The sequence below is a fragment of the Pelodiscus sinensis genome, chromosome 3, assembly GCF_052426305.1.
Source record: "Pelodiscus sinensis isolate ZL-2025 chromosome 3, ASM5242630v1, whole genome shotgun sequence".
NCBI lineage: Eukaryota > Metazoa > Chordata > Testudines > Trionychidae > Pelodiscus > Pelodiscus sinensis.
Genome location: NC_143054.1, coordinates 26794933 through 26820682, shown reverse-complemented (window position 1 = coordinate 26820682; position 25750 = coordinate 26794933). Strand labels below are relative to the sequence as shown.

Genomic DNA, 25750 nt, shown 5'->3' with positions numbered 1-25750 from the left:
ACCGTGTTTGGCCCGTGGGGGGGTTATTGCCCACTCCTGTTCTAAACTACTTAATAGTTCAGGAGACATGATAGGTAAACTTCACACTATCTTGCAAATTAGTGACTGTATTCTTTTCTCCCTTTCCTCCTCCCCTAAACATAGGAATTGATATTTACAAAGGGTTAAGCCAGGGGTGAGGAATCTTTTTTGGGTTGAGGGCTGCTAACCCACCAAAAAATCAGTTGAGGGCCACATACAAGTGAGAAGCAGAAAACAAACAAACCCTCACTGATGTGGCCCCCCAAATGAGAAGGAGAAAAACACTCCCCACATTCCCCTCATATGCCAGAGCCGGGAGCGGGGGAGGGGGGGAGGGGAGAGAGGCTTGTAGATTTTGTGTGTTTCAGATCCATTGTGTGCGTGGGAGAAGGAGACAGGGAGCTGGTTGGAGCATCAGTGCCAGCTTCCTAATGCTGAGGGAGGGGATCCCTGAGCCTCATTTAGCCCCAGGGCCTTAGGTTCCCCACCTCAGTTACATAGTTTACTCAAGCCTGAGTCCCATGTCCAGGACTTTGGCCCAAGGTTTGTCATATTCCTTTTACATGTTATTTGTATAACATCTACATTTTGGGTACATTAACAGTGGGTAGCTGCAACTCAGTGCTTTTCTGGCTTACATAAACCACCCTGGGAAGGAAAAAGTGAAGTGAATAAGCTCTTGCCAAAGTGTTTTCTAAAGGTTTCTTTCCCCTGCAGATGCCTTCTCCTCCCTGTGAATTCATTTACAGCCTGCATTCTCCATTCATTAAAATTCATTTCTTGTGCTCAAAATGCAAATACATTCTCCTATACTGGGGTTATTTAATGTGTATTAGAACACCACACGTTTCCACCAAGTACTGTGTCACACAAAGGTCACAGTGGATGTTGTCTCCCACATAATACCCCACCCATCTCTAATCTGTCACAACCAAATCCTGCCAGGTTTGTATAGCCCCGCATTGCATTGTCTGTCTGCTGCATGGCAAAACCATTCCCATTTTCTCATACATGCTTCTACCATTCATGCTTGGGTTGCACTCTTATGGTTTTAATGCGGCCCCCTTTACTAGCTCCAGAACACACGGAGCCAAACTTAAGGGACAAAACATTGGGTCTGGGGAAGCCATTCATTAAACTTTTCATACCTCCAAACTCAGTTGTAAAAACAGTGTTTTAACAAGGAAAAGGAACCTCTCTTGTGCTTAGAGGGTGACTCATTCATAGGTTTCTTTTATGCAATATAAATGAGTTTGCTCTCTCTACCTCCCCTGCTCCCACCACACAACACCTTTTAGAGCTGGAATGGTGATTAAACCAGCCCTGGAGTGAGGGCAACTCCTCCCACTTAATTACACCGGGAAGTTACTGCTGGTGCTGCTTCCATATGTTAAGACCCCACATTGCTTGGAAAAATGGATTTCTTCATTGAAAATAAAAGCCCTGCACTGCCCGCATCTAACACACACAGCATTCATGCTTGCAAAGAAAAAAAAGAGTTCATTCCATTTTTAGGAGAGTTCATTCCATTTTTATTAAGGACAAAATCTATTTAAAAAGTTAATAAACCCTCCCCAACCGCAAAGTTCACACAGTTTCCAACCAGACTATCCCAGACCCCAGGCAAATAAAACGAACGGAAAGCAGAGGTCAGTGAAACTCGACATGCATAGATCCAAGCATTGACTCAAGCAGCTCCAGTGACTTGCCAGCAGCAGCTACAAAGCGCTCACAAAGCTCCTATTTCACAGCTTGTGCTGCGGAAGGATATTTCACCTTGTTTACCCTGAAACCGGCTCATTCAGAGAGTGGAGGTGGGGAGGGGAGGGAAGGGAAGAGAAAGGGGGGCAGGGTTGGCAGGCTCGCTCTGTGATTGATGGTTCCTCGGCTCAATGAGGAGGCGGCTCGGTGTGGGGTGGGCTTCTCCTCTGAGCCAGTCTGCTGTGCGGCGGTGGGGATTGTGCAGTCAGCCTTTGCACTGGGGCACGGTGTAAATGTGCTGCTGCAGCTGCTGACATTGAGTAGTGAGGCATAGAGCGAGCTAGAGAGAGAATCCCAGCCACGTAAGTAGCTATTAATACATGGTGGAGGGATGATGTCTTGCTGAAAGGGATCGGCCCGGCCATCCCTTTCTTCCCCCTTCTCCTGCTTCTAGGAAATAGATCAGACCCCTGCAATATTTTTAGAGTGATTGCAGTTTCTTTTGCTCTCCCCCGTGCTCATTCCGGACCCTAGAGAAGAACCACCGGGATCACCCCCCCCCCCCCATTTGTTTTTTCTTTTGTGCGTGAATTCTGTTAAAGCGCCTGGAAGCCCCGAGGGAAAACACACGGAAAAAAATCCTCGTGCCGTGGAAATCTCAGACTCTTGATCTTGTCCTGAATTGCACTTTTTTTTCTTTGATTGAACCAACAACAAAAATCTTGCGGTGCATAATTGTGTGGATATCTGGGCACAATCGTTTTTGATTTTGCAGTTCATTCGGGTAGGGCAAAAAAAATCCAACGCAAAATAGAGGTATTTCTGCAGGTTTTTTAAATAGCTTTACTGTATCTTTTGTCGGCTCTGTTGCTGCCACTGACCGCTCTTTTAAGTTAAATGCTCCCTCTATTTTTTGTTGAATTTCTGGATCACCCTTGCTATCAGAGGAAAGGTTCAGACGCCATCTACAGTTAAAACGGTGGCAACTTTTTTCCCTTTTGCCTTGTATTTAAGAGAGAGAGAGGACAATCCAGTCATTTATGCAGCACGTTACTTAACCTTTTTGGGGTTGAGTGTGTTAAAAAATTTAGTGGGCGTTTAGGGCACCAGAGACTAATACTGAATCAGCCTCCTCTTCCCCCCTTGCTCTATTTATATTGCAACCTCCTTGCGAAGCTGCGTTCGAAAATTGAACGTTGCAGCTCTCCACGTTCTCAAATTAGTTAGTTTGTTGCTCTCTGAAAAAGACGAGTCGGTTGCTGTACAAGAAACAAAAGGACCTGCGGCTAAATCCTCTTTCTCCGGTCACACGGTTCTCTGAAGCCGACCCGCGTGCAAAACAATCGCTTTGATAATATTGTGGGGGGTTTATTTTTGGTACTATTAATCTACAAACCCTACTACCCCTTCTTAATAGCAACACAAAGGCAACTGCAGCTGGACTGGCAAGTGACTTGATCTTCTTAACCCGGGGGTTTGGTGTATAACTTTGGTTCTTACAATACCCATGAACATACAAAGGTCAACCCCTATCACAATAGCGCGATATGGGAGACCTCGGAATAAAACCCAGGATTTTGAAGAGCTCTCGTCTATAAGATCCACCGAGCCAAGCCAGAGTTTTAGTCCGAACCTAGGCTCTCCGAGCCCGCCAGAGACTCCTAACTTGTCGCATTGCGTTTCTTGCATCGGGAAATACTTATTGTTGGAGCCTCTTGAGGGAGACCACGTTTTCCGAGCGGTGCATCTGCACAGTGGAGAGGAGCTGGTTTGCAAGGTAACACCTTTCTCCGTTATTATCTTTCTAACCAGACAGTGTATTGCTTGATATTTGACCGGATACTCAACTAATCGACTAGCTCCGTGGTTAGACCCATTTAAAACCAAGCCCCAAACGAACAGAATTAAACAGGCACCCCGTAACTTTGCCCCTGACTCTAGACAATGGCCACGTTATAACGGGGCCTGGAGCCAAGCTATCACTTGTACCCGTGAGGAGCTGTACTAGAAAGAACCGTCTTTAAAAGATGTTGAAATGTTAGTTTGATCGTGTTATCACCCGATCCTTCCCCCACTCTCTCTTCAAAATGGAGCCCCCCCTGCTGATTTGAAGACCCTGTGTCTTGCTTTATTTGAGTTTGAAAGCCTTGCAGGTCGTAGACAGCCTACTCTGAAAAGTGATTAAAAATCCACCTTGAATTAATCCTGCTGAGTTCTCAGCCCTCCTTATTAAAGAGGTTGTTTGGAAATAGCATCCTCCCCCTGTAGCACAATTCTGCAGGAATAAAAGCTGTACACCTACGTTATATAGAAGAGCAGACAAAATACCTAAGCCAGTCTTTGTAGACTGCTTGCTTTTCAGCAGCCCCTCCCCCATTTTCTTTTAACGTTCGAAGGTGACCCATGGGAAAAGGAAACCCACATGTCTGCACCTCTGTCAAGAAACGTATTTTCCCTTTCAGTCTGAGGGAATATTTTATCCCCTTTGTTCCTAAACTGCACTGGTTACAATTTTCATTGTCTCTGGTGCGTTAGACTTATGTCCATTCACATTAGCAGTATGACTGTATAGCAGATTGCAACGTGCTTTAATGCTTGTATTGTTCCCAAAATATGTAATTATGCCATTTAGCAATCTTTTGTAATTTTCTGGGGTTGAGCTCTCTGTCTGTGTAATGATCAGTAGCCAGACACACAATTATTCAAAGGATTGGTTATTGCATACTTTTAAATTTAATTCACAAGAAATTGACTAGCATATACTGCAAGGAGGGTGCCAATTTACTGCTTGCATCTATTTGTAAAAGATTTTGATTGAGGGCAATATAAATAATCCCCTCTTATGAGTCATAAACTCTGAGTTTAATTAAGATTTAAGAAGTGGGGGGAAGTCTTTTGACCATGGAAGCTGAATGGTATTGCATATGCATGCATTATATTGCCAAAATAAATACAATTTGAAATAGAATTTCTGAATGAAAACTCTGTTCCTTGCAGTAGAATAGTGCTATGTGTTAGGACAGTTGTATCATCTTATGAAATACAGGTATGCTGCTGCTTCTCTATATGAAATTCTATAAAAGCTTGCATGGCCTGCAGTAACTTCATCACTGTGTTCTATTTTTAGCAAGTTTTTTGTACCTTAGCTGCAAGTATTGGATTATTGCATGATATTTTTATGACCGACTGTGCAGCAAAGTTGCTGTTTCCCAAAGAGTGAATTTGGTTTTGGGGTTCCTTCCCATTGAGCTGTACTAAGATGCTTGGTTTTTGCTTTTTTATTTTGTTTTTTTTAACTTGACACCATTCAGTTTCTTTCATAAGTGTGAACCACTGCTTGTGATCTATATCCTGAAAATACTTACCTTGAATCTCTTCTTGGACTGATGGCAGTCCTAAATGTACCTTAACTGATGCATACTTTACAACACCCTAAGTAGCATGATTCCTATTTGAGAAATATCCTCCTTGCTAAGAAAGCTTGTATCCTGAGACAGTGGAAGTGATTTCTCACATGGGCATAGGGTGAGATAGCACAAACGTTCTGATGATGTTCAGATCCCACTAACAAATGCCATTACTTGCTTCTAGTCTCAGAGGGATTCAAACAAAGGTGTCTGTCCACTTCTCTTTGCTAATAAGAACTAAATTAAACTGCTGTTTATTGGACTTTGTATTGAACCAAGTTCGGGGATATTACAAGTTGACTGAAAAAAAGCCCCTTAAAAATCTTTGGGATAGCGACAATATGATATTGTAGTACTTTAAAGAAACAAAGCATACAGTCTATTGTCTTACATCAGAGACCTTGATCAAGGTTCCCCGGGCACTATGCAGTTGTTTTGGTTTGGTTTGGTTTATTTTTTAAGTATTCTACAGTTGCCTAAGAATTGTGGAAATTCTATTTCAAATGAAGACAAGTTAAAATCCTGGGATGGTGAAGAAAGTCCGTTTTCAGTGTTATAACAGCTACTTATTAGTCATTCCAACCAATTCTAATGACATACTTACCACATTTTTTGAGACCTCAGCACAGATCCAAGTGTCAGTGATTTTCCTTCTGGAATGAATTATGCACTAGGGTTTTAGCAACAAACCCTCAGTGCTGCCTTTGTGGTTTATCACGTCACCAGAACGCCTTGATGCTAATCTTCCCTGTTAGAAAGTGAGTTGGGTTAGCTGGGCCTCTGCCTGTCTGAATGACTTTTGGCTGTGGTGAAGTCTAGCAGCACAGGTAAGTATTTTCTTTCCCCATTTTGTCAAGTGGCCTTCCATCTTGGAATCTCTCCTGAAGAAGCATTTTAAAAAGCCTTAGTTTATTTTAGAAGCTTTTTGTAAATTGCTGTTGACCCACGTCAGAAGCTTTTAGTTTTAAAAACTTTTAAAGCTTCAGAGGAAGTAACTGTGAGTGCCTCTCCAGGAGGCAAGCTAGCATATGAAAAACCAGTAGCATTGGATGGGACTTTGGTTTAAGTACATACCATTTTATCTCAATGCTGTTAACTAAAACAACACAGAGTAGCCAGTTGCATATCTAGTGGGACCAGATTAATGTGAAAGTAGCAATAAATCCCAGAGTGTGTTTGTTTCTCTATTATTGAAAACACTGGTTCCTTCCTTTGTACCTCATAATGCATCTGGGGCTGTATAATACACTCTTTGTTGCTTACATTTTCTTACTGCAGAGCATTCCATTATTCTCAGTGGAAACTTTCCACTGCTTTAGATGTTTTAATTGACTCAAATACTGATTCATTCATAATCACTAGACTATAGTAATTTTTATATTTGAATTTCCCAGCATCCTTTATGCATTTTTATAACCCATTCACTGGATCACTGATAACCTGCTTACTGTTAAAGCAACACACAACTGTTAAAGGGACACTCGATTATATTTGTCCCAAGATTTAATTGCTGTTGTTTTAAAAAGTAAGCTTGTATAAAGCCTAAAACCAGTAGTTCCATAATTTTTTTTCTGACATTTGAACACGGCCATTGTAAAACTGTGAATGTGAAAGTGAAACTGACTTCACTGTTGTTTTTTTTTTTTTTTTGTGCGGGATGAACATACGTAAGAGGAAGTAAGCAATATTAATGATGACATTTGATTTTAAACATGAAATATGTTAAGGCTTTAATAAGTTAGTAAAATAGATATATGATTTCAGTTTGACAAGCTCTCTCCAAGCACAAATCATCACAGTTTGCTCATGGTCTCTGAGGTTTTAGTTGGATTTCTTCAGAGGAGGTAAACTTGATTACTTTTGAGGCTTGGCATCCTTACATATAGCTGTGGCGCTCAAACCATGATGTAGATTATAATCTGGATTTAATCACATATTGGCTATTTAACTGTTCACACTGTTATTTTTAGAAAACAACCTCTACTTAGCTGACAACATTCTCATCCATGTAAGGAAGTATAGTCTCTTTTTTTTCCTCTCCCAACATCATGCACAAATGCATTTCTGCCAATTCCACACATGGAAAGAGAGTTGTAAAAGCTAAGTACAGGCACAGCAACCCATCTCTGTAGAGAGCTGAGGGCCAGATATAATTACTGCTTTGTACCTTGACTTCATCTTTAATCCTAGTTTTACTGTTATTGTTTTCTAGGTATTTGACATTGGTTGCTACCAAGAGTCGTTGGCGCCGTGTTTTTGTCTACCAGCACACAACAGTATCAACCAAATTACTGAAATAATTCTTGGGGAGACAAAAGCATATGTGTTCTTTGAAAGAGGCTATGGGGACATGCATTCTTTTGTTCGAACCTGCAAGAAGCTTAAAGAAGAAGAGGCAGCCAAACTGTTCTATCAAATAGCTTCTGCTGTTGCACACTGTCATGATGGTGGACTGGTATTGCGGGATCTCAAACTGCGAAAATTTATCTTTAAGGATGAAGAAAGGTAAGAATCTTTTACATATTGGACTTGGGTTTGTGGTTTGAATGCGTTTCTCTCCTTGCTCTTCTACATCCAGCATATTTTAAGTTAAGGTTAATATTACCATGTGTTCTGTACTGTAATCCTGTTTCTCTGTGTCTGATGAGGAAAAAACAAATCCCTGCAGAGAAGCCTGGTAAGGGGAATGTTCTGTTTGGGACAATTTCCCTGCTTTCCTCATGCTCTACTGCCGGCCTTTCCTTGCAGTTGGGGTGTTATATGTAAAGTGGGCATTTTTTTCCTCTACCAACTGAGTGAGGATTTTGAAACAAAGCAATATGGTTTCAAATACTTTAGGATTGTTTGCAGCACCTCCACCTCTGCACTGTGGAATTCCCATGGGTCTGACTGGTAGCTGGCTTCTGGAGAAAAAGGCTGGCTGCATAGAGACAGGTTGTATACATGCAGGAGGAAGTGTACAGAGGCCTGTGGTAGATCTGCATAAAGATCTATATTAGAGCCCTGCACAGATACAAATATCTGTCTGCGGATATAAATCAGTATTTGCTGATCCACAGGGCTCCACTCTGAGGAGATGCTGCAGCCAAAGGAGAAGAAGAAGGTGCCACCACTCCTAGGAGCCAGCACTCTATGCTGGTAGCTCCTCCCAGCTATGCAGCTGTAGTGCCCTCAGCTCTGCAACCAGCAGGGCTGTAAAACCCCAGACAGCAGGAACTGTCTTCTCCTTTGGCCACTGTGTCTCTTAAGAGTAGAGCCCTGTGGATTGTGGATACTGATTTCTATCTGCACAGGGCTTTTATCTATTATGTCAACTTTTGAGTGCTCAGCTTTGAGATTTCTGAAGCCTGAAAGTTGCTAAGCATCCACGCCTGCCATCCACTTCACTTACATTTGAAGGCCCAGAGCTCCTAATGGATTTGGCAGTAGGAGATCCACCAGTAGGGGAATTGAGGCTGACAAGAAGACTGAACTCTCTGAGGAGAATTCTCAGCATTGTTAATACTGTTTATGACCAAAGGTGGCAAGGAGAGTGCAGAGAGAGCATTGCTTCTGTATATGTCCTTTGTCTGTGACAACGTTAGACTCTTGCATTGTTTGGGGGATGATCCACTTTAGAATCAGAGTTATAATACTGGTTTTAGATGGTCAGCTTGCTTTTGTGGTGAGATAGTTCTGGATATAAGTAGAGGAAGGGGATATTGTAACAGACGGTTAATACTAAGTAATTGTTTTGTCATTCAGGCCTGTTAGAATCCTTTCCCTGTGGCTATCCATTCCCACTAATTGTGTTCCATAATGCATTTCGGCAGTGATTTCTCACACACCATTGAGCTCTGCTGGAGCAGGGTAGAACATGGGAGAAAAATCAAACTTGAAGGTGACCTTCAAAGAACTTAAAAAGGAATGGAAGGAGGTGGAGTTTTGTCCCTTTCTTCCTATTTTTTTTTTCTGATATAGGGATGTGAAAAGTTAACCAGTAAGAATTACCCTTAATATTAGGTGATGCTTACTGGTTCCTGTTTGGAGCTGGAAAAGGGGGCTACTCCAGCTCTGCAGGGCCTACTGTGGACATGGGCAATCCAGCCTGCCTGGAGGAGCCCCTGTCCATGGCTGGCCCAGGGAGACCACAGGCAGGAGCTGCTCCAGCTAGGCTGGAGTGCCCCTATCTGCGGCGGGAGCGTCGCTCCAGCTCTCCTGTTTCTCCTTTAATTGGTTAACTCATTAGATGTCATATTTAACCAATTAAATGAGATTTTACAGCCATATTCTGATGTGTATTCTTTTGGGGCTGGTTTGCTCTGATCCCAACCTGCTGGAAACAGGGTGGTGGTGGTATGTTGTTGCTAGTAGGCTGCCCTTGACCCTGTTTAGAGGCTTCTTCATTCTAATTAGCCCTGGTTGATAGGCTTCAGATCAGTTTGAAACCCTCTAGCTGGGTCCTGGGAGAGAGATGGAGTTCTCTTTCTCTCTCTCTCCACTCTATAGTCATTGATTATTGGATTACCTCTAGAAGATTGTCTGCTACTCTCACATTCCAACCTTGTAGCTACTCTGGGGATGGCTGTTTTCTGTTTCTCTAACCTTCCAGAGTGAAATGGATATTTTCATTGCTATGCACATGCACAGGATTTTGAATTGCTTCATTGAAATAGTTCAGTGTCTTGTCGGTCATATGTTTTGGCTGTTCAAGAAAGCTATGAGTAGCAGCAGAGGCTCTTTAGATCCATCTTCAGGCTCAGGAAGACCGTGCCACATCTATTCACATTTGGAAGTTTCTTTTATTAGAAAAAGAGAGAGTTTCTATTCCAAGGCTGGGTCTAGACTGGAATGATTTTATGCAAATACTTTTAATGGAAAAACTTTTCCACTAAAAGTATTTGTGCAAGAGAGCGGCTATACTGGCATGTGCCTTTGCGCAAAAGCATCCGTGCCAGTGTAGAGGCTTTCTTGAGCAAGAAAGCTCCGATGGCCATTTTAGCCATCGGGCTTTCTTGTGCAAGAAATTAACATGGCTGTCTACACTAGCCCTCTTGCGCAAGAATACTTGCGCAAGAGGGCTTATCCCTGAGTGGGAGTGTCGGAGTATTTGCGCAAGAACCACTGATTTTGTACATTACAAAGTCAGTGTTCTTGTGCAAATACTCGCGGCCAGTGTAGAGAGGCGGCAAGATTTTGCACAAAAGCAGCCGCTTTTGCACAAAATCATGCCAGTCTAGACACAGCCCAAGAGTTTTATGGGTACTGTAAGTTTTAAACTCACATTTTGAAAAAACAAACTTTTATACAACCTGAGACAAACGGAAATAATTTCATAGTTAATTCCAATATAAACAATTGTTTAGAAACAAATATCTATTCCCCATTTTCCTCACCACTGCAATACATAAGAATTAGTAGCGCTATCACCAGTAGCTTATGGGAAAAGGCACAATAGTGATTATCATTGTGTCCAGTGTGTGATAAGTGTAAAATGGAAACAATTGCATTTTTTGTAATATCATGATAGAACATGGAGACTTATTTGCGTAGTATAGTAAGAGATCTTAAATATGGTATTTTAAATTGGCAATGCCTCTTTTCTCTGAGCAAATATCTTTATTAACAGAGTAGAGTAATATAATATGTGCTCACAACGTGTGTGGTTATACATTGTAGTCAGTGAGTGTTGATTACTGGGAACAGAATTACTGTAGAACTCTACCTTTAGGAAACCCTACCCTAGATGCTTCCCAAGATCTGACTTGCATCATAAGGCACAAGGCCAGAGTAGTATGTGCTACAGTAGCATTGCTTTATGCTAACATTAATTGGAGAGTAAAAAACCAGCCAATTATTAACTAAAAGAGAATGCTGCTTCTGATTTTTTTAAATACCATATGCTTGAGGCTAAAAGGCTGTTGCTAGTTTGTTTTTTTTGAACCAGTAATAAGAAAAATAATTTTCATTCAGATGTATCAGTGATTTGCAAACACTAAATGTATTATAACCATTTCTCATCTGAACAAATTGAAACACAGTCAAGGGAAACAGTGAAAGGTAGAAACAGAATAACTAGATTCTGTTTTTATTTTTCTTCACATGCTGCAAACCATCAGACACCTATCAATCGTCAGTTTGTTTGCTGCGCCTGTGTATTTACTCTGTAAAATTTTGCAACTTCCTAGTTTCACTGAGGCTGTTGCAGAGTGCGTCATTCCTTGACATCCAAAATACCAGACATTTCAACAAGGTTGCTAGTGCTTGTGATGTTGCCTTCTGAGAAACTTCATCACAGAAACCAGCAGCCTGCTTGGAATGCATGGTATTTTGGATGTCGCAGATTGCTGCTCTCTGTGACATTTGTAATGAACCAGGAAGTTGGAGGAGGCAATTAAAAAAAACAAACCCACATAAAATTGGGTTTCTCTTACACCCCCACTGTTTAACTGAGGTCTTTCTGCACAGTTTTCTATTCCTAACTCTGGTCTCATATTTGTTATTACAATTTATGTTTAATATAAATATGCACCCCTATTAAACTTTCCCTTGGTTGAAGATGATCTGACCTTTGTTTCTACAAAAACAAGATTGGAACAGTAGCATGTAGCCAATACTTGACTAAACTCTCCCACTTTTTGGACTGCTTTTAGTGGACAGCTGATGACTGGGAACCAAATCAATGAATCTATGTATTCTTCAGAAATAATATGATTTTTTTAAAATTCAATTTCAGTTTCTCTTCTTTGGGCTTAGTGATGTCTAGGAACACATAACCAGGTCCTAACATTTTAAGTTTCATTTTTAAACCATACATAGTTGGTACCTTTCTTACCATTTCTGAACCAATAAACATTCAAAGAAGTGGGCTGTGCCCATGAAAGTTCATGATGCCATCTATATGTTTTGTTAGTCTTTAAAGTGCTCCTATTCATTGTTTTTTAAGTTTATCCTGTACAGACTAACTCGGCTACCTCTCTGAAGCTTTAAATTAGAAAGGTATGGGCTTTCAATCCATAAAGGTGTACTGAGTGTCTTCAGCTCCCACTGACTTCATTTGCAGTTGAGTGTTCAGCATCTCATACCATTGAGCCCTAGTTCTATTAATGACAATTTGGTGATATCCTATAGTAAAGCTAGATTGTGATGGTGCATTAAGTTTTACACACTTCCAAGTATGCATGTTGTGCTTCAGATGTATTTTAACAACCCCATAATCTAAAATTAATTGTAGCACAGTTAAACAAAAAATGGGAAGAGTGTTAGATTTTTCTCTCCCTTTGTCTAGTGGCTTTTACATCTGTCAGCTTCATTGGGAGTTTTGGAAGCTTAGTACTTCCACAAATCTGGCCTCAGGATCTTATAAGTATTAATTTGTCCAGCTTTTGAGAGCTTATGTATTTAAATATTGTTAATTGAATTCTCTGAAATATATATACTCATGGACTGTTGTCAGGGTAATGTTATGGTAGAGTAAAATAGTACTTTAGTCCAAGTCAGGAAATGAAAAAGATATATGCAATCTAATGGTTTTATTTTAACAAGATATTTTTTTTTTGTTTTTGTTTTGCATTTACCCCTTTTAAGTGCAAATTGTCAAGGTGAAACGAACTGAGCTTAATGTTGGGATTTCAAGGTTAGATTTTTAAATTCATACCTCATCTCTGAAAGACCTTTAAGATGCTTCTGTGTGGGTGCAAACACTTTGCAAGGCTGGGTTAGAGAGCAGCTGCACATCTGTTTACATAGCTGTGACTTTGCAATCTAAAATTCAGGGCTAGACTTTCAGAACAGCTCAACTCCTACGTAGGAGCTGACCAACTTTTTTTGTTGGTGTGTTTTGGTGCTTAATTGGGAGGTCTGTTGGGTGCCATGCACTTTTTTAAGAGTCTGGTCTTTACATTTTAAAAAAAGTTGACTGCTATGGAATGCGACAAATATAGTAGAAAAAACTTAAACAACTAATAGTCTAGCAGCACCTTAAAGACTAAGAAAACATGTACAGTAAACTTCCGATAATCCAGCACCTTTGGGACTCGGGTGCTGGATTATGGGATATGCCAGAATACCGGAAGGGGGGTTATGGGGGGGGGGGTAGGTCGGCGGGGAACTGTGCAGCGTGGGCAGCACTCCAGCTGCTCTGCCTCCTGGCTTCCCCAAGTCTGCCACTGGTCTGTTTCAGCAACGGCAGACTTGGGGAAGCTGGGGGGCAGAGCAGCTGGAGTGCTGCCAGGTTGGTTCCTCAGCGCCACTCAGGTGAGGGGTGGTGCTGCGGGACCAACCTGGCAGCACCCCAGCTGCTCTGGCCCTGGCTTCCTCAAGTCCTCCGCTGGTCAATTTCAGCAGTGTAGGACTTGGGGAAGCCTGGGGCAGAGCAGCTGGGGTGCTCTGCCCCGAGTCCGCCTCTGCTGAAACTGACCAGCGTCAGACTTGGGGAAGCTGGTGGCAGAGCAGCTCCAATTGTCCAGCTGGCTAGAGCACTTCCAGGTTCCAGTTGGTGCCGGGCTATCGGGAGTGCTATGTCTACAAAATATAGTAGACATACACTAAGAGCACATCTCTTCATTTTACTTACACACACATAGAGAGGCAGGTTATTTTTGTTTTATAGGATTGTGGAGCTTTATGTATAGTCATATCAGGAATTATTTTCCTCCTATAAACTGATCTGGCAGTAGACCCGGTCGGTGCCTATAGTCAGAGAAAATGTGCACTTCTTCCAGCTGTTCCTTTTTCCCAATGATGTCACACAATGGTAGAGTCTCCATTGGACTATGCTAAAAATAGCTGTGTGCCCAGTACTGCTGTGTATATATACTGAAGTAATTAATCACTTTCATATAAAACGTAATTATTCCTTTCGGGGGGGGAGCCACTCTGAAGATTTGAGAATTAAATCAGTCTATATAAGTAGCATACTCTGTGCATTGGCTTTCCTAACACAAGTAACACTTCAACATTTCACTATCTGGGGAATTATTAATTTTGTTATAGAATTTTTAAGACTTATTTTAAAATGTTGTCTGTCATAATGTTTGAAGTTGGTGATAGGAGAAATGAAAATAATGTTGGCACTCCAGTTATTGTATTTTTTTCTTACTCTTCTAGTAAATATTAGAAATTGCAAGCAGGTGAGAGTTACTCAGAATAAATATTATTTGACACTTTTTTTCTTGTGCCAAGGCAACAACACATCCAGCACAACCTACTAATTTAGAAAGCCTGTGCAAGTGTACTATGTATTTATTTAGTGCATTGAACAGTTTTGTTTTCTGGAACTGCTCAGTTCTTTGAGGGTAGCCCCTGCTGATTTAAGGTAATCTTAATTCTGTTCTGTAGAATGCTAGCGCAGTAACATTGATACCATAGAAGATTGGAGAAGAGATTTAAGTTGCTCCATATTCGTTATTAGAAACAGGTCCACATTACAAACATATATTGATATAATTACATCGTTCAGGGGTGTAAAAAAATCACATGTCACAACATAACCCCCTGTGTAGACAGTGCTATGTTGACCTCGTCTACATAGTTACCATCCCTTGCGGAGATAGATTAATATGCTAGTTGGAGTAGCTTTCCCATTGGCACAGTAGCATCACTGTATCAGTACAGCTCTCCTGCTGCGAAATGTAGACTTATCTAAGTGACTATTTTTCTTATTTTAAGTGGGGCTATTTCTCCTCACCTATGCCCCTTCTTCCTTGTGCCATTCCTGTCAGCTGGTTGAATTCTGATGTGAGCAACCTTTAATCTTGCTGAGAACACATAGTGAACAGAAAAGCTTTCTAGGAGTTTGGGATACTGTTTAACAAGCTTTCAGTTGTAGCATGAAAGTTGTGTAAACAGAGCTCTCCTAACAGAGTCAAACGATGCAGAAACAAAAGCAGGTTCCTTTTATAGGCTGCTCTATAGTCCTCTGTTAACTCAGACTGAGAGGAAAGGTGTAGCATTAAACCATGTAACTTGAACTGTGGGGAGTCTAAGCATAGATCAAATTTCAACCCATAAACTGAGGCTCTTTCTAGTTTTGCCTTTGACAGTGTGTGGGAAGGCTGGATTGTGTCTTCTCAGGTAGTAAATCTCATTCATCAAACTTCAGATAAAAAACAAAACAATTATGCAACTTCTGTCAGCAGTCAAGTCCATGCTTCCTTTGTTCTCCTTGTCATTTGAGTCCTAAGCCTCCTTTTTGATCCCAAACATTCCAAGAAATAATATACGTTACATTATCTGTTTATATAATGCCTTTTAGCCAGAGCCCATGAAACAGTCAACAAACGGTAAGCCTCAGAATGTCCTTGTGAAATAGGGAAATATTTTCTCCATTTTATAGAGCCACATGGAGGTTAAGTAAGTTGGCCAAGGTCATAAGTGAGGGAGTATCATAATCTGGGAATAGAAGCTAGCAATCATTTTTGGTGTTCTAGTCTTAATAGTGAAGCATTGGTTTCTGAGAGCTACACATTGACAGCAATTAGAGAAGATTGGGTTCTCTAACCAGAATTAAGGACCATGCTTTTTGGAAACCCTACATCTTCCCCCTTCCTGAGACTATCTTCCATCACTTGCACCTATGTAGCTATTTACCTCTTTGTTTAAAAGGTTGGTTACTTGTCAGTGCTTAGGTGCCACCATGTTCTGCTGTGTTTCAAGTGTCTAGGCTGAATAAAGCACCATTTTATGAGTACTCTCCTGTGATTGGTATCCCTCTTCCTAGGTGCTTCAGGAAAATCAACAAGTGGCACACACCATGTTCCCTGAGAGGGCAGCTCTCCCTCACCTGGTGCTTAGGCGATAACATTGCATCAGCAAACTTCCTGCAACAACTGTATAATTCTGTTGGTTGCTCAGCATTTTGTTTTGAATTTGTTAGTCCTATTGAAGTTACATTGCTGACTTTTTGTAGGGATTTTGTTGGCAATGGTAACTCATTTTTCCTCCTGCAAGTTTGCTTACTGAACATTTGTTTCACTTTCCAAAATAAATATCTGCCTAGTGTTCATGGCCTACATTTTCAGGAGTGACTAGTCTTTTTGGTTGCCCAAATTGAGACATTCAAAAGGCACTTGATTTCCAGGGTGTTGGGAGTGCAGTGCCCAACATTTTGTGACAACCGTCCTCTTTTAAAGTGTTTCAAGTTCAGCACCCAAAATCTAGCCCTCTTCCATTACAGAGATCCACTTTTGCTCCAAGTAATCTGTGGGTGCTCAGCCCACCTGATGATCAGGCTGCTTATTTGGTGTGTCTCTTGGAGCACCAAATAAGCACTAACCCCAAGGGTTGGCCAGCCGAAAAAAATCGAGATATTCAATTAGAAAAGCACAGAACTGAATTACATTCCCTTTAGTGAAGGTCTTGTGTCCTAGAACCCAGATGAATTCATTATAAGCATTTGCAGCATGCACATACAGACAGTACCATTGCGTGGAATTCTGTTCAGATGCTGTACAAACAAGATAATTTGCTATGCTATCCCTCCTGTGGGTTTATCCTTCATAGAGAGTGATCTAAGGGCCGGATTCTTGGCTGATGTGACTCACTTGAAGTCAGCGGCGCTAAGTCACTTGACATGAGCTAAAGGCGTGTCCCTACATTCATCACCCTGGAATCTGAGCAACTGGGTTGAAGTTTGAATGCAATGATTTTCTAAGGCATGTCTCTAGGAATGGTGGTGGATTCCGCAGTTCCCATCACAGTAGTGGTGGTGGGAGAATTTTTTTTCTATCCCTCTGGCAACAAGGCTCTTCCAAAGTTGTGCTGTCTGAGTCCCCTTGCCCTTGAAAACACACATGGCTATCTCACCTGCTCTTATCCATGGTACTATGTTCTGACAGTGTCAGAGAGAGTTTTCTTGATGTAGTCAGTGAGTTTGGTGTGTGGTCTGGCCAATGGAAATCTGCCAGCCTGATCCCTTACTGTGGATTCTAAACCCTACTAAAAGGTCCTGCCACGTAGTGGGGAAGGAGGATTAATACAGAGAATGGAGCACTTCTCCTTCTGTACTCCATTGCTAAGTTGTTGCAGGGGCAGAGAAAGAGTTGCTCCCTTTGGCCTGGCTAAGATAGCATAGTCCTTGGTGCAGAGATTAATTCAGAACTACATTGTGATATGCTTGCTTCAGCAAATGTTGGGATTTAATAATGTTCACTTCAAAGTGCAGGCCTGGTTTGTTTGAAAGAGATTCTTTTCTCTTATTTACAATAGTTCACTATAGATAAGAGTGAGCAGTATCGGCTTTTTTCTCATGAATCTGATGCCATGGTCATTTTTTTACCTTTGATAGTGAACAGCTACTAAATTGTCTTAGTTGGGTGTGGTTATTAGCGTTGTGTGTGGTTTCCTGATCCTGTCTGAGTAGTTGCCATCCCTGGATTGGGGAAAAGAGTTTGGTTCAACAATAGTCTCTCTCCAGCTAGAGTCAGATGTCTGGGGGCCAAAGGAAATGCCTTTCTGTCCTCAGCAGGAGTGATGTTGCCTTTGACGTCACATGGATGTCGTGTATGTGGCCTATCTAAGGATGGAAGGGGTAATCTTATCCTCTTCCCCACAAACAGTCATTTGACATTATAGTTATGCACTACAGCATAAACCAGAGATGTGATCAGATGACAGTAGAAATTGCTTTCTGGTCTCTTGGAGCACAGGGACATGGGCTAAATTACTGTAATTCCTGAACCTCCACACCCGACAATGCTTCACTAGCAAGTGGATAATACGCCTATTACATTAAAAGTGAGAGAATAGCTTTTTGCCCCTTTCTGGGAAGCAGCTGCTATTGGCTACTGCTGAGCCACTAGTCTGTTCCAATATTGCAGCCCCTATGCTCCTAAAATGTTAATGCTCGGTTCAGCAACAGCAGCTGAGAAGTCATTTTCAGTGTGCACTGTATTGGAGAAATATAAGAAACAGCTGCTGAACTAATCGCCCTATCAGTTCAAGCATGGCCTTCTTAACTACTGGGCACCTCAGAAATCCTGATGCTTTCATTCACAATGTGTCTGGAATGTTCAGTTTTTTCTCTTAGTGGTAAGAATGAGTTTTGAGGCCTCTGAATAATTCCACTGAGTCTCAGGCAATTCTGTTTGCTTTTTGGAGAACAGGAGTGAAGCTGGAGTGTGACTGCAGAGTTTTTGTGGCCCTTGCTTCTGTGTTAAAAGACAGTGTAGTAATTTGTCAGTAATCCCCAAACTCTGCAGGGAGGAATAATGTGAATCACTGTAAAAAGTGTAGGCTGTATGATAACAAAGCTGTCTGCCAGGAACTGATGCCAACTCTGGAGGTTACATTGAAGAATCTTCTAGAAGAGATTTAATTGATCAGATTTTGTTACGTTACTGAAGACCAAAGTCTGAATGCAGTCAAGTAATGAATGGCATATTGATAAGAAACTCAGAGTGGTATTGTTTTTCATGGGTTTCCCTGACGGTTTCTATGGGGACAGAGACGCATTTCCCGTCTGAGTACCACTGCTGCCCTCTGATTGCACTTCTGTGGTTTCATTCACCAGTAATGGGAAAGCATTCATAGGCAGAATAGCTTCCCCTTTTTAAATAGCCTTGATTCAGGGTTGTATTTTTTTAATGCATTAGGCTAATGCAGTGTTTTATCAATGATCTGATAGATGCATAATGCTCTCTTTCCAAGTGCACAGCATTAAAACATGAAATTATGTACTGTAATTATGCAAGCCTTCACAAATGTCTTTGTTGCACTACAGTATGTATATAAAGTGACTCTCATCCGGCTTTAACTGTCTGTGTTCATCTGAACTTTAGGGATTAATTTTTACATCAGCAGTCCTACAGTAATATTTAAATACTGCTTGTACTGCTGCCATTAGTAGGTTGGTAGAAAGGGAAGATTTTAACTGCAAAATTAATGTTTTAATTTTCTTTTATTCCAATTGGTACTGGTAACAGCACAATGTGAGGAGCTTCCAAACTCATCATGAATACATTTTAAAATACTTGCTTTGAGAGTGTCTCTTGACTGCTAAGAATCAAATTTAGGCTTGTCTGTTTACTCTGAAACTTGATGACTTTCCCAGCCTTTATGCAGAAACCTGCATTTTCAGGGATGACTGGACACCCCAAAATTGCCAATGTGGCACACCTTAAAAGGGCGAGTACTCATCCTTCTATAAATATGATCCCTTTAAGATCCTTTTAAGTTAGAGCAAAACTGAGGCATCCAAAATACCTTGCTTAAGTTTGAAAATGTAGGCTAGAATATTTTTCCTCTATTGCATTAATTTACCAGGGAGGTTGGGTTTCTCTCTTTTCTCCACTGAATTTACTGACTGTGTGTCTTAGCATGTACAGCTTTTGGAAATATTGCGTATGTTCTAAGTCTGAATGTAGATAGCTTTATCATGGGATTGGTTTCCCCATGTCTTTAATGTTCTACACCAATAGGTAAAAAATTTCAGTTGTAAATTTATGCTGGTCTTAGTGACATTTTACAAAAGCAACCTAGCTAAGTAAAATGTCCAACCAGTTCATGGTATGTGAGTAGATACCAATTTACATTCAGTAATCTGGTGTGTATATCTTAAAAAAAGCAAGCTACTATTTTTATGCAAAGTGAAATGCAAACATTCTAGCTTGCATGTTTAGTGATCATATATACTCCACATCTATATTACAAACATTCTAAAAAGATTGGGGATCGTCTATTTGTGTTTCTTCAAGGCCACTCTATTCAGACCGATGAAAACATGGCTGTTTACTTCATTCAGTCCTAGATTACGATGGAGCAAGCAGATAATGGCCAGCTGCTATTCAGTTTACTGATTTAAACAAAACCTGCAATAGCATGCATATAGAACTTGATCCTGTAGTGCAGGGCACCTTGCATAAAGCTCAAAGTCATAATAAGGTTTTCCATGTCAAGTGTTTATGTACATTGCCTGCATTTATAACAAAGGAAGCCTCTTATTAGATTCCTTAGGAATCACATATTTTTCAAGGAAGAGGAAGTCTTTCTGGTTTACACAGTTTTGTACTGCAGCACTTAGTCACAAGAACATAAAAGCTTGGATCGATTTTTATAATTTAAAAAGCTCTCAAACACTTGCTAGTCTGTCTTTCACTTTTTAACTGGGGGTAGGCTTACTGTTAACAATGGTAAACTGATGGCATAGCTGTTTGGCAGTTTAGTGACTTTCAGATGTGCACGTGCCAGTCCTGGGTGAATTTTACTGTGTCTCCAAATGCAGAATTCCCCCAGGAGTAACATTGTCCCTGCTCTCCATGTTAGTGAAAAATGTGATGGGCTTCAGTATTTGGGACCAACACTTGTGTGTCTGATTTAGTTGACTTTGTACTCTGCTTTTCTGTCTTCTCCTTTGTCCTTTTCTCTCTGCTCACTCCTCTTCTTTCCTTTTCTACTTCCCTGTTTAGATAAAGGAACAAGTGTATGTTTAGGATTTCAGGGGGCATCCTACCAGCATCCTTAGGCAGTTTCCCTCTTCATCCTTTCCATACAGAAAGAGCTTCTGAACTCTTCGTACAGAAGGAAATTGACTATGAACTTGTAACTTTTTTCCTGTGTGAGTAGGTTATTGTTTGAAGTGTGAAATGTTGATTGCCTGTCCATCACCATAGGTGTCTATAATCCAACAATGGGTAGTTAATCAGGAAGCTGATGGGTGACACACATCCCATCACTATGAACTAAGGGAGAAGACATTGGCCTATACAATCATAAATGAGCTGTCTTTTTATGTGCTAGATTTGGGAGCCAGGGATTCTGAATTAGGGATTTTATGACTTTCTTATCTAAAGCATGTTGCGAAAAACTTTCATATCAACCAGTAAATGTCTTTAGATGCTGAAAAAAAACCTGAGTGTTTATTGGAGAGCTAATAGAGCAGTCTGCTAAATAACACTTAACAGCAGAATGCCCTGGTTAGTTTTACTCGTATAACATTGAACTGTCTTGTGTCCAATTCTAATGCCAATATGGGTCTTGCTTGGGCTTCAGTAATAAAGGCAAGCAAAGTTCTCTTCAGTAAACATTTAAGAAAATAGCCAATAGCCCGTCATAAAATGGGATTTTCAGGTCTCTCCTCCCCCTCCTGCCTCTCACTCTCTTTCTCATCTCCTCCCCCTCCTGCCTCTCACTCTCTTTCTCGTCTCCTCCCCCTCCTGCCTCTCACTCAGGGGACCACAGAGCCCAAATGGCTGTTTGGGCTCCATGCTCCCCATGCAGCATGGGGGCTGCCTTAGGGGAGCCCAAACGGCTGCTTGTGCCGCTTGCTCCCCGCGGCGGCCCGGCTGAGCGGCACAGAAGTCAGCCGAGCACCACAGCGGGAGGCAACAGCGCCCCCCCCAGAAGCAAGACTGTAACTTTACAGAGTCACAGACATTGGGCTACTATATATATAATAAGACTCCCATGTTGTATCCTAAGTCTTAATGAACAAAGTGCTTTCTAATGATTTTGGACTACTGTCTTCTATAGGGCCAGTTCTGGTCCTGGGGATTATATAGGGGAATAGCACATAAAGCAATGATGAAATGAGGATAGGATTAGTGATGTTAAGTGGTGGGTATTTAACAAATTGAGGAGTCGATAAAAATTCTATCAACTACTCGATTAGTCGATAGCCCAGGATCTCGCATGCACAGAGGCTGCTTCACAGAATCTCAACTTTTAATGCTGTATAGATATGCTGTATAGATACATATAGTTAGACTGTGTTAACATAGTAATGTAACAAAGAAGCTTGGAATCATTTTTTACTTGGAGATAAAACAAGAGAATTTGCTACCGCAGAGTTTACACTTGTATCGCACTAACAAGTGTATGCACACTGCAAACATGAAGAGCTTCCAATCTAGATATGCCATTTGTAGGGTCGTGCTAAAAATCATTTTCCGTTAACCTGTCCACCCCAAAGAACTCTCTTGTTTTATTTTGCTTGAGTCCTCAAAGCAGAATAGTCTTGTTTTAATTGGTTAAACTATCATTGTGACCCACCTACCTGATGTGATATCATTTAAAGGAACATTTGGGAAGATTTAGATCTATTCTTCATGTATTGTGTGTTGGGATTAAAAAGTAAAGATATTTTAGTACTAGATTGTAACCTCGTTACTCCAGTTGACTTCAGTGGGACTGCTCACCCATGTGACTAAGGGAGTCGTATTCTAGCCCTTAGCTAGTATGTGTCTCTGTGGTCTCGGTATGGAAAAGGCTATGTTCTCCTGCAAGTAGATTATTACTGTACCAGTTGCTCCTTGATTCTCAGCTATAGCCCCTTTTGTACGTCATTTCAAACTTCCCTTAATCAAATACAGACTTTTTAAATGCTTCATCTGAAAAGTGAAGTCTATTTATAATAAAGAATTCTCTAGTTTTCGTAAACTGGAGACTTTCTTGACTTTCAGTGAACTGGATAATTTCTCTTTGTGGGGGGGGGGGGAGAACACCCTAACTTTCATAATGAAAGGGGAAGAATCAATGCCATAAGAATAAGCTAAAACACAACCACACTCCTGGTTTTTTTGTTCCTCATTTGTTACAATCTTAGTGAATTTGGCAACAAAAAACTCTGACATACATCTTTAGCAAGAGCTCTGGGATGACTTCTCATGCTAGCTCTAAGTAGTTAACTGAAGTCTTGTTACCAAAAAGTGTAGGCGTGTATGATTGGGGTTATATTTATTCTCTTAATAAGATCAAATGTCTGAGTGGGAGGGAAGAGACAATGCACATGTTACTATAAATAAAGGGAGCCTTTGCCTGGGAATGGCAATTCGAAACCGATGCACCTTTTTACAATTATTGATTTTTTTTTAATGTATTATCAAAACCATGTAATTGCAATGGTCTGAAATTCATCTCTGGGTTTAATGGTTGCCTCTCTTTTCTTGCTCTACAGGACCAGAGTAAAATTGGAAAGTCTAGAAGATGCTTATATTTTACGAGGGAATGATGACTCTCTTTCTGATAAGCATGGATGCCCGGCCTATGTGAGTCCAGAGATCTTGAACACAAATGGCAGCTACTCTGGCAAGGCAGCAGATGTATGGAGTCTAGGTGTCATGCTTTACACAATGTTAGTTGGACGCTATCCTTTCCATGATATTGAGCCTAGTTCTCTCTTCAGCAAGATCCGTCGTGGGCAGTTTAACATTCCAGAGACTCTATCCCCCAAGGCAAAATGCCTTATACGTAGCATACTGCGCCGGGAGCCTTCGGAACGGCTGACTTCACAGGAAATTCTGGACCATCCCTGGTTTTCTACAGATTTTAATGTATCTAATTCGGGGTACGGTGCTAAGGAAGTATCGGATCAGCTGGTGCCTGATGTCAACATGGAAGAAGATTTGGACCCATTCTTTAACTGAGCACAAAGACTGGTGTTCAGAAGGTACAATGTCCTAGAAATGGCTACATGAAGGAGTCCTTCCTGACAGTGTGAAATCACATCCTGCATCAGCCTAGCTTGGTAGCAAAAGACACTTGGAGTTCCTTAGTTTGAGAAGGAATCTCCGCCAGGAGCTAATATAACAAATGTAGCATGGGGACAGATTTGGGGGGGAGGGAGCCTTGCTATCAGGTTAGATTGATTTGGCGGGGAGGAGACGGCAACATGGAACAATTGTAGCTTCTTACCTTTTGGAGCCAAGGAGACTGCAAATGCCAATTCTGGTGCAGCTGTATCACTCCTGCTTCTGTTTCATTAAAATAGTTTCACAAGTAGAGAAACTTTTTGCCTCAACACGCATCTTGGCATCGCACTGTTAAATATTTAACTTCAGTCATTATTCAGGGAAAGTACAATTGGCTAGTGTGTTTTTTAGTTTTGTTTTGTTTTTTTAAATCTGATGTCTGATGGTTAATGGGGATTCATTTGAGAAGAAAATTAGATGCACATAGATGGACATGAAAAGTGGGTGCTAAAAAACAAACAAGTTCAGTTCATGTCTCTTGATAGCTATTTTCAATTCATATTTCTTCTAAATAAACTACTTAATATTCTTGTCAGGAAATGACATTTTAATGCTTTGTTCCCTTAAGGGGAAGTAACTGTCATATAACAAGCTGTTCTGTTTTGTGTCAAATGGTTTGTTGCGGGAAGCTATTATAATTCAAACTTCCAGATGCATTACTGCTATAATAGTAAAAGAAGAAAAGAAACCTATATTATTTTTTAAAAGGGTTTGAAATACTGGCTGCCATGTTTGCCATGCTGCACGTATGTGACTATAGAGGGCAGAAAGCCCTTGCATCAGTTTTTGATTTCAGAACCAACCTTCTGTATAACTGACTAGCCCAGATGTAAATAGAGGGCTCTTTATTATTGAAGAAAAATATTAACATTTATCTTTTGAATTCCTCTCACCTTGGGAAGGCAACTGTTTCTTTGGTTTTTGGTTTTTTTGTTATGCCCTGAATAAGAAATAAAAGGGTATTAATAAGCTGAACATTATTATAATAAGGATACTTCTCCCAAAACATACGCAGTAATATGCACCTTTTTTATTGTCAAGACTTACTCTATTTATTGAAGAAAATGTCACAGTAGTGATGTATTAAGCCAGTACTTCAATTACGGGTTGACTTGGGATGACATGTTACATGCTGTAGTTAACACATTTCTGTTCAGGAATTTCTGCCCCTGAATAACTTTTTATTTAGCTTTTTTTTTCTAGATAGCTTTGTTTGACTTAGACTGGCAAATGTTTTTAATTACTGCTTTTCTATTGCTGTATGATATTGAAATCTCTTGGCATAAATATTTGTGTTTCCAGTACCTCAGTTGTTCTGATATTACTGCCTGTATATGTTTTGTGAAGTGATCATGTTTTTTGGGTAGGTACATGTGGACTCTGTAGTATGTAAATGTTACTTGAATTTGTGCTCAATTATAGTATGTGGCATGTGCGTACCGCTACTTGGCATTGACGTATGGATGCTATTTGCCTGCCCTGCAGGGAAGTTACGGCCCCACTCTTGAGGATGTTTCACGGTCCTTTATCAAAAGATGAAGCTAGCTGCAGCTGACCTGCCTTGGTTCTATTTTGGTAACTAAGAATACAAAAGGAGTAATATTTCTACACTCTGAAGATGGTGCTGTGTCAAGAAGGACTTTTTTTTTTATTTGATAAGTACCTTGTTAGAGGAAAGATTGGTGATGTGCATGGTGGGGTTTTATTGCCTCTGGTGCTTTTGTCATGTATTTGGTTTAATGTTTTTGTCCTAATCTCTTCAATAAATAAAATTGTGCATATTTAACTAAACCACAGTCATGAAGGATTTTTTTTAAATACTCCACACTGCTACAGCAATCTTGCCCATTTCTTACCAGTTAACGTAAAAAAAATCCAAACTGCTGCTAAGTGTTCCTTTAAACCTGTAAAGACAGGCCTCAAATAGCTTATAGGAAAGACCTGAAATCTTCAATCCTAACTGTTGCACTGTGACTGCTGTGAATGAAATTCATTTCCTCAAGGCCTGTTAGGATGTCAGGATAAATCAGTTTCCTCTTAGTGCACCTAAATAGCCTTCGTTAATGAGAATTGTGTGTGTCTGGTGAAATGGGAATTTAACCTACAATTTCTTTGGAGGATGAATGCTCCTCAAGTCCTGAGGAAATGCAGTGCAAACTCGTATGTCATGTTACCCCT

At 40.7% G+C, this 25750-nt stretch overlaps 1 protein-coding gene across 1 annotated transcript; it reads left to right on the top strand.

Annotated features, from left to right (window-relative positions):
• Window positions 1-1930: 1930 nt before the first annotated feature.
• Window positions 1931-25377, top strand: TRIB2 (tribbles pseudokinase 2). The gene is made up of 4 exons (XM_006138557.5): window positions 1931-2084; window positions 3140-3499; window positions 7342-7634; window positions 22999-25377. Exons 2-4 carry the CDS (start codon window positions 3230-3232, stop codon window positions 23465-23467), a joined length of 1032 nt encoding a protein of 343 aa, XP_006138619.1. The 5' UTR covers window positions 1931-2084; window positions 3140-3229; the 3' UTR covers window positions 23468-25377.
• The last annotated feature ends 373 nt before the right edge of the window (window positions 25378-25750 follow it).